The sequence below is a fragment of the Aureobasidium pullulans genome, assembly GCF_000721785.1.
Source record: "Aureobasidium pullulans EXF-150 unplaced genomic scaffold scaffold_22, whole genome shotgun sequence".
In the NCBI taxonomy this organism is placed as follows: Eukaryota; Fungi; Ascomycota; class Dothideomycetes; order Dothideales; family Saccotheciaceae; genus Aureobasidium; species Aureobasidium pullulans.
In genome coordinates this window covers 343,474-356,516 of record NW_021941042.1, presented here as the reverse complement: position 1 = coordinate 356,516, position 13,043 = coordinate 343,474, and the positions used below count along the sequence as shown (strand labels likewise).

The window sequence follows — 13,043 nt, the reverse complement described above, 5'->3', positions numbered from 1 at the left end:
GGCATTCTTTATGTGGGGGAGCCTTCTCCGCTGCCCACATCTATGACCCGCATCTCCACAAAATCCGACTTTAACCGTGATCGCTTGGTTGGAGCTTTTCTGACAGGTCGTCCTGGTCGTTGGGTCTTCGAGGATGATGTGCCAGGGATTTAACAGATAAATCACTGCTCGAAGCTGCTGTGTGTCGCTGACTGGTATGCGATGGCCACATACCGAAACCTACTCAGAGCTACTGTGAGGACTGAAACAACCCACGTCTATCTTCTGGCATCCTAGGGCAGGGACAAAACCGTCCAACATAGATTTTACCATGTGCGTTGAGGAAGACCACTTTTGGCAACCCTTCGGTTTCGCGAACGAACAAGGTTCACGAACAACAGCGTCGCGGTACAAAACATAGCGAGAGCGAGGGAGCGCACGAAAAGAAAAGTGTAGCACTCTGGCGGGCATCATCTTGTCTCTAGTGTGGCAGGTGTGGTATGGCGTTGTTCCTAGCTCTTTTGACCATAGATCAGGAAGTTCTTGGCAATGATTCTGTCCAGCGAGGCGCTTTGCGGTTGCGATAGACGCTGGTGGTTGGCATGGCCAGTCTGAAGGGCGACGGTTGAAGGTGTCTTCTAACTGACGAGGCGCGCTTGGGTACGGCGAGTGGGTGCGGTCAGGAAGTCGCGTGTGACGATCGTTGCGTTGCTGTCGACACAGGCGCCTTCACGATACTGAGCTCCCTAGCTGGCACGATAGCGACAGTCGACAAGTTCGTCGCGGCGTTTCGCACGATGCGACCGCGACAACCAGGGATGGCCGCCAAGAATTGACCGCCGCATAATCACGTCAATCATCGCTCCAAGCTTGTCAACTTTCATTGTGTTTTCGATTCCATTGTGTTTTCGACTTTCTTCTTCTTACACATGTTCCAATGAACAAGTACACAATCGCCCGCTGTTCCAGTTTGCTTGACAGCTCGAGACAGCTGAGGCACTGGTCCATCGTCCAAATTCACAAAAGCAACTCGTCAATGCCAAGACATCTTCGCTGGGCACATGACCCTGGTCCAACCTTCTTCTGACTCTCTACCACGCCAAAGTAGAAAGCAAGACATCTGATTCAGGACATGTGCTATAGATCTCACGATGTAACTATCGATAGACTGTAATAGTCTAGATAGGGACGGGGTGGCGAAAGATCAATGATCGCTGGATTTTTGTCCATCTTGCACAAAGTGTGTCAACACAGCGTGCACCTGACCTCAATTTTCCCTTGATCGCACATTTCGGAGTAAGAGGTTGTCCTGCTTACTCACAGCCCCACGGACCTTAGAGAATGATATACTAAGTACTCCAGAAGTTGGACACTTATAGCCTTAGACTTGACGATGGACGTCCCTGAGCTCGAATACAAAGTCCTCCGCGGCCGACATGTCCGATCATCTAACACTATCATTGTTTCAACGAGGAAAGCCACTGAACGCAGCAGTAATGACAGATGGCCCTGACAGGTGGGTAACTTGCAAAAAACCTCGAGTATCGCCGGACAGACAGCAAGAATGCCATGATTTCATGAGTTCGAAATGAGTCCGAAAAAGGGGGTGGTCAATCCCGACCGCATGACTAACAAATGCTTGCAACAACTACTTTTTCGCAGCCATCATTGCTTTGGAATACAGCTAGGCTTGCGCATTGGGACCCGGTTTGGTCTTACTGAGCTTGAGCTTGTAGCCTCCAGAGCTGACAAGAAGCTACAAATGTCACTGATGCTCGATGAACTGTACAGGCGATCAATCTCTGCATCAGGGAGTTAAGAGTAGACACGAAGAGCGAGAGTGACAAATGGTCTTCATCGCGGAAGACATACGAGAAAGAAGGTCAGAGACACTCCTAACGAGTTCAAGCAGATCAAGAGAGCTTTAGCAAGTGTGGCCTCATCGAACTGATCTGCAATTCTTCTCTCACTTCTCTTTAAGCCTCCAAAATATTCCAGGCCTTAAGAACAGCACCTTTCGATCATGACCGCCTTCCTCGCTTCGAACACCATTCTCTCGACGAGAGCACGTCCATTTTAGCTATGGATCTCGATTCTCTAGAACCGTAAAGACACACGAAGAGCAATTCTCGCGACGATGGCCATGCGAAACCTGGGATTCGAATGATCTGTTCTTCTCACAAAACCTGGAAGTTGGAAGATGTCGCCAGAAAATGACGACAGGTTGTGTCTAGAACTACCACTGTGGCGCAGTCGTGCGATCGCTCAGATCACAACATATCAGGCGTTACTTGATTGGGAAGGTCCGTCCTTCCCCAGCCTATCACAACGACTCGCTTCTCCACACAACCATCGGTAGGGCGTGAGCTTGTGGAGCATCGCAATATACGGAGCGGAGTCCGCAACGTGGTTCTGACGTGCAGTCTTTGAAGTTCGAGCTGCTGTGGCACAAGCCCTACCCCTCTAAGTGTTGATGAGGTCACTCGAAGCTCACCTCCACCTCGTCATGCGCCTTGAGATGTTTCATTAAGAGAGCACAAATCCCATCTCACATATCGAAAGCAAACCAATAACACATTTTCCCAATATCCATTCACATCCACCTATAACTCAATCATCATGGACGCCGCCGCCAGCGCAATCAACAACTTCCTGTAAGTTAATTTCTTGACTTCTTTGCACTCTCGGATACTAACATCATCACAGCTCCGGCTCAGGTCAGTCTACCACAACCAAGACTGAGCAGGAGGTAGCTCCAGCAGTCGAGACTTCGGCAGCTCAGGCTCCCGCAGCTAAGGCTCCAGTCGTTGACTCTGCCACCACAGGCGAGAAGGACACCACTGTCACACAAGAGGTCGCCCCCGCCGTAGAGCACGAGCACGTCAAGCACGAGCACGAGACGAAAGAGCAAACCGTCATCGACCGCGAGCGTCACCAAGACCACTACCACACCACCATCCAGCCTCTTGCAGACAAGGAGGTTGAAGCCACCAAGCACGACTCCGAGACCGTTGCCACTGAAGAGCGCAAGATCAACAAGGATGACCAGGGCGACAAGGTGAAGGCCAAGGTCGCCGCCGACGCTGCTGGCTTCAAGAACACTCACGACGAGGAGACCCACGAGACAAAGACCAAGGAACCCACCATCACTGGCGAGTCTGTCCACCACCACCTCCACGAGACCATCCAGCCCGTCATCGAGAAGGAGCGCATCGTGCCCGAGGTCACCCACAAGGTCAAGCCCGTGCACGAGGTCATCAAGGAGCAGACCAAGGACCACGGCGTCACCACCAACAAGACCATCTCTGTTGATGATTTCCAAGGCCGCTTGGACGGTGAGTCAACAAAGGAGGTCAAGCATGTCGGCGGACCTGCTGTCACCGGCACAGCCGAGACTGGCATCACCGAGAAGTAAATTCTCGAACCTAATGTCTGTACGAAATAATTACCCGGGGGCATCCCTAAAATCTTATGTATAATAGTCATCGTATTCATGAACCCAGTCACATGAAACCTTCAATTTCCATCTGCTCCCCTTCCGAAGAAGCTCTGTTAACACTAGATACGGCCTTACGTCCGCAGGGCGCGTAAAAGTCGTGTTCAAATCCCATTGTATCGTCTTGTAAAGTCTTTCGCGACGACTGATGGTGAATACACCCGAGCAAGTCCTGGGAAGTTGAACTCAATTCCCGGATCGTCACCGCGTATGTTTACAGCACTGAGACTGGGACATAGATTGATCGATCACGCTCACCAAATACGGATCACCCAAATTGAGGTTTATGGGTTCGAAAAGTCGTCTTTAGAGTCATCTTAGAGGGAAAGAGAGGATTGACGTTGCTTTGCTGTCAGGTCACGGAAAGTGCTCCGCACAAATTTGGATTCACGCTAATACGTTGTAGACCAATGCTGTTTGCGACGGCTGACTAGTTCCCTAGAGATCTGCTATAGCTTATAGGAATCAATGTTTATGAGCACTTCGTTGGTTAAGGAGCAGCAAAAAAACAAAACGACAGTATTCGAGGAAAAAAGAAGTTCGGAACCCTAAATCCCCTCGGCCAAGTGCAAGACATCTTGGGGATCCTAAAGGCATGCGGAGGGACATTACCCCGACTAAACGTTGATACTTACGAGTCACGACCACGGATTTCGTTTATCGAACAAGGAGATCCGTCCAATATACTTGTAAGGGACGAAATATATATAGAAAACAGTTCCGTCGCAAGTCCCCAAGTATACGCAAGCTTCACACGTGTGTCTGTCAATCTCATCTCCAGCAGAACAACACCATGACTTCAGTAGCTCTAGTCGGCAGCACCGGCCTCGTGGTACGAACAAACCTGTCACTCCCTATAGTCACCATCTAACAAACCGCCAAAGGGCTCCCACATCCTCGCCCTGCTAAAAGCCTCTCCCAAAATCACAAACATCCACGCTTTCTCTCGTAAACCCCTCCCCTCCTCCCCAAACCTCACCACAATACAATCCTTAAACCCCTCCGAGTGGCCCTCGAGATATCCCCAAAACACATCCGTCTTTTTCTCCGCTTTGGGCACCACAGCAAGAATCGCAGGTGGTTTCGCCGCCCAGCGGAAAATCGACCATGACTTGAACCTCGCCCTCGCAACAGCGGCCAAAAACGCCGGAGCAAAAATCTACATCTTGATCTCCACCTCGGGCGCCTCTCCCACCTCTAAAATTCCTTATGCGAAAATGAAAGGGGAATTGGATGAAGCGGTCAAGAAGCTCGGACTCGAACATGTGGTTATCCTCAAGCCTGGATTATTGGTAGGGGAGAGGGAAGATAGTAGACCGGGGGAGTATATGGGGAGGAGTTTTGCGAGGGCTTTGGGGTGGGTTAGTGGAGGTGCGTTGAAGGATTCTTGGGCGCAGGATGCGGATGTTGTGGCTAGGGCTGCTGTTGCTGCTGCGGTGGAGGTTGTGGAAGGGAGGAATGGGGAAAAAGTTTGGGTGTTGGATCAGCGGGAGGTTCTGAGGATGGGAAGGGTTTGATGAATAATGAAGAGTCAGGTGCGGGTGGGTTGTGATTTTCTTTTGGCAGGATTGGGTGATCATGTTGGATTGGTTTTCGTATAGTACACATTACGTCGTTCATGCTTTTTGATTACGTCCGATTGCCTCCTCTGAATCTTTTCTCTCAGTGAACAGCCTTTTGTTTTTTGTGTTTTTCGAATCCGACCGTACTCGAATCAACCTTAGGCAGGGGCGACACAACTTCCATCAGCGTTGACAAGACCCCAAGTCTGACCCATACAGAGTTCTGGGGAGGTGTTCAACCACTGGAAAGGGCAATCACGACGATAATGGTCAACGGCGGGTGCGTCGGTCTCCTCAAGCGTCATCTTGAAAGGTGTGCATTCCCAGCCGAAGGCATTTTCCCAGAGTGAACTTCCATAAACCAAAGGCTGGACGATGGTGCGAATACCCTGTCTGACGTTGAAAGTCTTGCAAGCGGCCCAGTCATTGCCCTGGAAGCGGAGGACGGTGCCTTGAGCAAGGTCGTCGTAGTCAACAGAGAAAGGACCGTTGATGGCGTTTCCTTCAGGGCCGGATACGACATTGGTACGGGGAAGAGTGTACATCAACTTTTGATCGTAGACGTAGATTTGCTGGCCTTTGGGGTCGGTGATGCCGAGCCAGAAGTCTGTGGTCTTGTTACCGTCGTATTTGCTTGAGACGGGTCCAGAGATGATGGTGCTGTTGGCGGAAGGGCAGCCTGGGTTGTAATCCTGGCAAATGCCATCTGCGACTCCGCCGACCTCGAAGAAGCCATTCTTGGCCTGGACGAGCTGGGTGTGGATGGCCGGGGCGGTGTTGTTCCAGACGGAGGGGATGTATGCCTTTGCTGCTTCGGCGGTGACAGCCATGGCGGCAAGAGCAGGGAGAATTGAGCTACGCATGATGTGTCTCTCCAGACAGAAGTCGTGGACAACATGGTCGGCTAGGGTTTCCAGGCAATTGTCTAACGTGCAGTGCTCCACGGAACGATGAATCCGAAACAGTCAACAAAGGCGATAGTTCCCCTTGTAGATGTAGGTAACTGGCCTCGAGTCTGACGTCCGCCGCGCCTGAAGCAGCTCGTCCACGGTGCCGTTTCCGGTCGATTTTCGCCAGGTGCCAGGAGTCGCTCTTCGAGATGGCTTGTATCGCCAGTGTAAGTTGGGCATGGTCGCCTTTGTACTCTTGCCACGAGTTCAAGATGTCAAAAACCTCTCGCAAAGAGTCGCTGAAGACAATGTTGTTCGTGTCTTTCTCGTGCTCACTCTCGAATTCACATCGTCGGTCCTTGCCATACTCCGGAAGCTGTATGATGATATCGATACCATGTAAAGCTGCCCGTCGGTCGCTGTTCATGTGTCCAGGGATTCGTTGTAAGTGATCAAGAGACTCGCTCCGCAGCGCACGGAATGTCAAGGCCTCAATGACTGAATTCCATGATCGGTTGACGGTAGAATACTTTGCAAGACTGCCGTCGATGAATTGCAGATGTGATGCAACTAGTAACAATATAGCTGGTGGCAATCGATCGAATGACACGTTTCAATCAGGGAACCGGGTTCCACTTAGCAAGAGAGATGTTGCTTTGCTTGACAGTCACGGTATCGAGAAACAGTTTTCTGGTTGAACTTGGTTACATGTCAAACGATATGGGAGGTTTGGTCATGGAAAGATAGTCTCGAAGAAAGGGGCGCGAAACAAACCATGACTCGTTTCGGAAGTAGCGATTGATGGAAGCAAAGGGCAGAGATGAGACAGAGAATAAGAGCGGACTCACTCGACCTACATGCTTGACCTTTGTTGCTGGCGAGTGACTTCAACACGAAGTACAGACACGCAATCGCCACAGGTGGACACGCAACAGAGCGTGAAGCTTACGATTGCAACTATCTGGGCAGTGGCAAGTATTCGTGGATGATAATGGTCAAAGAGGCGGAGTTCCGCTGGGCTCTCAGGCGGCATTCGCGGCGCCAAGCATTGACCATCAATCACAGGCGCCTTCCCGTATTGCCATGGAACTTGACATTCTGCATTCTACATTACCTCCTTGACGTGCGCCTTTGTACGACAGTCGACCAGACAGACACTCAACCAACATGAAGAAGCTACGTGCAGGTTTTCTGAAAAGAAGTCACAGTAAGAGAGCATCGGTCTTGTCTGATATGACGCAATGTTTACTGACATGAATGGCCAGGCAGCGATCCTGCCACGACCAGCGCGCCAGCCGTCGACTCGCCAGAAGCGAATGCTACGAATGCCATTGTATGTCCTTTGGTCAAGTCACTCACACCAGGTAGAAGACTGACGAGCTCCAGCGACAATTCTGTGAAGCGCCCAGCGACAACAGCGTAAGCTCTCCACCCTTCGCCAGTGTTTCCGGTGCTTGCGACTGAACAGCTGGCAGGGAGAAGAAGTCCTACACCTACCCGTCATCGTCGAAGCCGCCGAGTCCTCACCACAAGCTGCAGCTGCCGCTGCCTACCAGATCCGCAAATGCCTGTCCAAAGACTCAAAGTCGCGAGTCCAATACAATGCCATCATGTTGATCCGCATCTTGGCCGACAATCCCGGTCCCTCCTTCACCCGCAACATTGACGCCAAGTTCGTCTCGACCGTCAAGGACATTGTCAAGAATGGAAGAGATCCGAGTGTACAGCAGATGATGAGAGAGACACTAGACTCGCTGGAAGCAGAGAAGAGCTATGACAACGGCCTATACGACCTTCTGGCCATGTGGCGCCATGTCAAAGGCTACCAAGCTCGAATCCTGCCACAAGGCGCTTACCGTCAGAACGCTCCTCCGATACCACAACATCCGAACACACAACAACAGCGCTCGAACTCCCTCCCTACACAGCAAGAACTCGCATCACGCGTCGAAGAAGCAAGGAACACAGCTAAGATCTTGCTCCAGCTACTTCAGAGCACCCCGCCAGAGCAGATCATGCAGCAAGAGTTGATCAGGGAGTTTTCAGAGCGCTGTCAGACTGCTCAACGCAGCATGCAGGAGTACATCAACTGCGATTCTCCACCGCCCGACGACGATACATTGCAGACGTTGATTGAGACGAACGAGCAGCTGAGTTTGGCTCTGAGTAGACATCAGCGTGCTGTACTCCAAGCACGACGCGCTCTCGGTCAATCTGCTTCTCCTGCGCTCGCCCCCAACAATCCATTCTCCCCTCCGCAATCGCAACCTCCGATCCAGCAAAACTCGCTGCTACCAGCTTCACAACCCTACGCCGCCGATCCTCATACCGCACATTCGCCCGTATCTCCCATCAACGACACCTTCTCCGCTCCTCCAGGGCCACCTCCTGGCCACACCTCTGCGCCTGCACTGGCTCCGAACAACCCCTTCGCCGACCCTGCTGAGACATCACACAACCACGACCTCGACTACACAACCCATCCACACGAGCCACGTAACTATGGCCCGAGTGTCGACACAAATCCGCGACCAGCCTATGGCGGTGTGACTGAGAGCTACATGGGACGCCAATACAGTGCGGCTAATGGTCTCACCATGCATGGAGGCGTCGACACCAGTACAGCGGAGGACGTCAGTCCTGTCGAGCAGACGCACACGCAGCGGGAGGTCAGATACAGATATTGAATGATCAAGCGGGGGCCCTGCTGCAAGGCTTGCATGGTTTTGATTTGATTCTTTAGCAAGCGTTCTTTTCGAAGAGGATACCGCGTTGGCTACAACGTATTGAACGAATGAGTAATTGGTTTCTGCAACTCTTATGATTCAACACGACAAATTTGTGAATGCCGTCCATTCAAACAAAGAACGGAAGATATTTTCGCATGCCCAATTTGATAAGATCAACAAAGGTCTGATCAGTGACGAGACTTGTATCAATCGCTCCATCTGCTTTTTCTACGTATCTATCATCTCCTCTGCTGCAAAAATACCCTTCCAGAACCTTTCAATATGCGCAGCGACCTCCGGCACCTTCTCCCTCACAACAGCATGACCAGCTCCCTCAACAACATATACATTCCCCACCCCCACTTCATTCAAGTCCTTTTCATACACCACATCATCAGTCTCCCCCAACACCGCTATAATCGGCACACCCGTAGCGACCGCCTTTTCGTAAACCTCCGGTCTCGCCAAAACACCTGCATCTCTGACGATGGCGATGACTGAAGCCGTGTGACCTTTATGATTGACCATCTGCCATTCCCTGATCTTCTCAGCCACGATTTCGCCATTTGCTATGCGGGAGGCGGAGTCAGAGGGAACGATCAGCGGTCCTCCACCTTCTAGCAATTCCAATATGTATGATTCAGCAACATTGTAGTCTGCAGATTCGAATTTAGATGTATCCAGAAAAGAAGGGTTCCAAAGACCAGCCGGTGCGACTAAAGATATAGAACTAACTCTGGCGGCGCGGTAGGGTGAGGAAGAGATATATCCCATGCTAGTTGCGCCGCCGAAGGAATAACCGAGCAAATGACAAGAGGGCCAGTTTAAATGATTTAGTAATTTATCGATCAGATCATGGAAAAGGGATGGTGTGTGTGGTAGCAATGGCGTTGCGCTTAATCCATGACCGTAGAGATCCAAGAGCACGAATTCCGCTGAGGGGAAAGAAGTGTGTAGAGATGTTGCCAAGGGAAGGAGACCTAGGGAGGGAGTTTGGACGCCGTGGAGGAAGAGGACGCGAGATGGTGATGTGGTGGTTGTTGTTGTTGTTTTTGCGGAAGAGGTAGGTGAGAAGGTGTAATATGCTATTTGTCCATTTGAGGTTTTCAGATATTGAGCGGGAGGGAGGAGGTTTCCGAATGTTGAGGTGAAATGTTCTTCTGATGGTCCTGGGATTGGAGAGGTGGGTGTGTTGGATTCTGTGCCAGGACGCGGGATGATGATCTCTTGTGAGCCAGACATTTTGCTATCCAAGGGCGCCTGAGGGAGCAGATTGGAGGCACTGCGATTTTTGATCCTGGCTGGTGAGGCTATAATTCTTCAGAGCACAGAAAGCGAGGGTAAGCGTGCTATTATCCAGGTAGGTTGATATAAATGAGCGTGCTAGTTGTCTAATAAGTGGTTTTGGTCAAGCTAACTCGTGGTTGATGATAAGATGATTAGTCGTTATCGGTATGCCTGAAGGTGGAAGGTGGAAGTGGAGTGGCTTGGAATATTGTATGAGCACGGACGTTGAACAGGTTATATCAACATGACCCTGACCTCTATTCTCTCCGTCTTGCTTCGAGTGCGGTCGACTCTTCGAAGTAATCTTGACCTTGAGTTGCTGTCCCAGGATCTGTTACTTCTCACTGATATCACTTCCTACCTTGTACTTGCACTTTAGGAGTACTGGACATACCGTATTCACGGAGGCCACTCCCGGGATTGACCGGCAATGAGCTTTACCATAGCTCCAGCTCGTCGCGCGTCGTTTTGTTCTTCCCAATGTCGAGTTTCGGCACCAATTCCTTCCTTTTCAAGAACGCACATCATTCCTCAGGATCTTGCGACATGGCACATGACAACAATGTCGTCGTGATCTTCAAGTGAGCGACACGACCTCGACCACTCGGATACAAGAGGCACAGACACACGATGACACAAAAATTCGTTGAGATGAGCGTTTCCCCAGCTTGCCCTTCGGTGGGCCCCGGGGCCTGAAGGTCTCGAACAAAAGGAGAGATGATCCCTCATGCTTGCTCTGAAAGATCAGATGTCCTCGCGCCGGACCGCTTGCCCTGCATGGTGAAACCGACATCTGAATATCAACATTCGCATCTCTTCAACACAGGCAAAAAGGCACGCGACACACAAGCAAAAGGTCAAGAGATTTTGTTAAACAAGCACCCGATCTCGGCGGAAAAAAAGAAGCTTCACCCCGGAAGCCGGATCATGTTCTGGAAACGCTATGCGAAACTCTAAATCTGCTGATGATGCATTGCGTGCTCTCCAGGCGTTGAGAGACGACGACGAAGAAATTTTTCTTCAGGATGCTTAAAAGAGATTCTATGACCAACTCTTGCTCGGTGTTTTTCTCTGTTCAACAACGACAGTTTTTCACCACACAACCAGTTTGAGTCAGACATTGGAGCTCTTCTCCAGACTCCCCAGAATCTTTTAACGCCATGACTTTCGAGCACGGGGCAGATGTTGCTGGACCGTCAGATGGTGACAACAAGTCGGTTTACAAGACCAATTCGGAGGAGGTCATTGTTGGTGGTTCGGGAGATTATGATGCTGTGTACGGTGTTGGTGGTGTTGGTCACACACATCGTAGACTGAAGGCACGACACGTCACATTCATTGGTTTCGGTGGTGGTATTGGTACGGGTCTTTTCATCGGTACTGGAAGTGCTTTGGCGAGTGCAGGACCTCTTGGTCTCCTTCTCGCCTACTCGGTCGTTGGTTTGATTCTGTGGTGTGTCATGGAGTCTGTCGGAGAAATCGCTACTCTGGTGAGAAAGGTCAAATTGGAAATTTGTGGACTAGCTTTCTAACATCACACAGTTCCCTACCGCTGGATCATTCCCTCACTTTGCTACTCGCTTTGTTGACCCCGCTCTTGGATTCACTCTTGCCATTTCATACGGATATTGTTATACCATCGCCATCGCCTCAGAAGTGTCTGCTGCTGCAGTCGTTGTCTCTTACTGGACCGATATCACACCTGCTGTAGTTATTACAGTTGGTCTGGTTGCTATTCTGGCTATCAACTTGATGAACGTTCGCTTCTTCGGAGAGGCTGAAGTCATCACTGCTTCCATCAAAATCCTGTGCTTTTTGGGTCTGGTCATCGTTTCCATCGTCATCACCTCCGGCGGAGCACCCAACGGCGAGTCCATTGGCTTCCGTTATTGGCGCAATCCTGGGCCCTTTACAGACTACAACGGTATCAAGGGAAATACTGGACATTTTTTGGCATTTTTCAGTGCTTTCATCAACGCCAGTTTCTCATACATCGGTGTTGAGACTGTTATTGTTGCAGCAGCCGAGACTATGAACCCTCACAAAGCTATTCCCAAGGCTGTTCACCGTGTCACCTACCGTATCCTCTTCTTCTACGTCCTTGGTACGCTTCTCATCGGAATGATCGTTCCCTCAAACGACCCCAACCTCGTTTCTGGCACCGGAAACGCCAACTCCTCTCCCTGGGTCATCGCTATCAAGAACTCTGGAATCTCTGTTCTGCCCTCGATCGTGAACGCTTGTATCTTGATCTCTGCCTGGTCGGCCGGAAACAGTTACTGCTACATTGGATCTCGTATGCTCGTTGCTCTTGCTGCAGATCACCAGATGCCCCAGTTCTTCGCCAAGGTTAACCGTCAAGGTGTCCCTTATTACGCTGTCCTCGCCTCCTTTGCCTTCGGTCCCCTTGCCTACCTCTCGCTTGGCTCCGGCGGTGCTTCTCAGGCTTTCACCTGGTTGCTCAACCTCAGTACCGTTGCTGGTTTGTTGGCTTGGATGACCCTGTGTATCTGCTACATCCGCTATCATCACGCATGTGTCGCTCAAGGCATCGACCGCAACACTCTACCCATGAAGGGTCGTCTCCAACCCCTCGCCGCCTACGTTGGCGCAATTGGCAGCGGTATCATCACCATCTTCTCCGGCTTCAGCGTCTTCCTCAAGGGAAACTGGGACACCGGATCCTTTTTCGCCTCTTACATCGGTATCGCAATCTACATCATCCCATACGTGGTTTGGAAGATTGTCAAGAGAACGAAAATCGCTGGTGCCTCTGAGATTGATCTTTATTCCGGTCGCTTTGACCCTGCTGGTGCAGTCAAGGAGAAGGAGCCAGTAACGAAATGGGAGAAATTCCTTGACTGGTTGTTGTAGGGCAACTTTCAAAACGTCGATTCAACCTCGACATGCATAGATTCACGATATAGACTATAGACCCAAATTAATGTCTTCCTTCTCACACTTATTTTCTTGCAAGTTTGTCCTTTTGGGATTCGTTCAGCCTTGTACCTTGTGGGTCATAAGATTCTCAAGTACCGAGCGGAGCCTCTATCGATATCAATGACAGTTCAGAACGCGCGAACACTTGCCAATTTTTCTA

General features: G+C 50.7%; 6 protein-coding genes across 6 annotated transcripts; 4 read left to right on the top strand and 2 right to left on the bottom strand.

Annotated features, from left to right (window-relative positions):
- Positions 1–2,461: 2,461 nt before the first annotated feature.
- Positions 2,462–3,484, top strand: M438DRAFT_368363 (uncharacterized protein). Its single transcript, XM_029908039.1, has 2 exons — positions 2,462–2,633; positions 2,686–3,484. The coding sequence occupies exons 1-2, from the start codon at positions 2,599–2,601 to the stop codon at positions 3,392–3,394; spliced, it is 744 nt and encodes a 247-aa protein (XP_029757104.1). The 5' UTR covers positions 2,462–2,598; the 3' UTR covers positions 3,395–3,484.
- A 710-nt stretch (positions 3,485–4,194) lies between these two features.
- On the top strand, positions 4,195–5,048 carry M438DRAFT_348560 (NAD(P)-binding protein). Its single transcript, XM_029906170.1, has 2 exons — positions 4,195–4,307; positions 4,360–5,048. Exons 1-2 carry the CDS (start codon positions 4,269–4,271, stop codon positions 4,990–4,992), a joined length of 672 nt encoding a protein of 223 aa, XP_029757103.1. The 5' UTR covers positions 4,195–4,268; the 3' UTR covers positions 4,993–5,048.
- A 147-nt stretch (positions 5,049–5,195) lies between these two features.
- On the bottom strand, positions 5,196–5,900 carry M438DRAFT_377229 (uncharacterized protein; the record flags this gene model as incomplete). Its single annotated transcript, XM_029908718.1, has 1 exon — positions 5,196–5,900. The coding sequence occupies one exon, from the start codon at positions 5,898–5,900 to the stop codon at positions 5,196–5,198; it is 705 nt and encodes a 234-aa protein (XP_029757102.1).
- A 1,194-nt stretch (positions 5,901–7,094) lies between these two features.
- Positions 7,095–8,614, top strand: M438DRAFT_358516 (uncharacterized protein; the record flags this gene model as incomplete). Its single annotated transcript, XM_029907265.1, has 4 exons — positions 7,095–7,134; positions 7,193–7,260; positions 7,314–7,346; positions 7,403–8,614. 4 exons carry the CDS (start codon positions 7,095–7,097, stop codon positions 8,612–8,614), a joined length of 1,353 nt encoding a protein of 450 aa, XP_029757101.1.
- Positions 8,615–8,680: 66 nt separating this feature from the next.
- M438DRAFT_104265 (alpha/beta-hydrolase) lies at positions 8,681–10,344 on the bottom strand. Its single transcript, XM_029898663.1, has 3 exons — positions 10,338–10,344; positions 10,199–10,262; positions 8,681–10,142 (listed from the first exon to the last, which is right to left on the bottom strand). The coding sequence occupies exon 3, from the start codon at positions 9,896–9,898 to the stop codon at positions 8,885–8,887; it is 1,014 nt and encodes a 337-aa protein (XP_029757100.1). The 5' UTR covers positions 9,899–10,142; positions 10,199–10,262; positions 10,338–10,344; the 3' UTR covers positions 8,681–8,884.
- A 262-nt stretch (positions 10,345–10,606) lies between these two features.
- On the top strand, positions 10,607–12,903 carry M438DRAFT_303649 (amino acid transporter-like protein). The gene is made up of 2 exons (XM_029902167.1): positions 10,607–11,433; positions 11,486–12,903. The coding sequence occupies exons 1-2, from the start codon at positions 11,104–11,106 to the stop codon at positions 12,815–12,817; spliced, it is 1,662 nt and encodes a 553-aa protein (XP_029757099.1). The 5' UTR covers positions 10,607–11,103; the 3' UTR covers positions 12,818–12,903.
- The last annotated feature ends 140 nt before the right edge of the window (positions 12,904–13,043 follow it).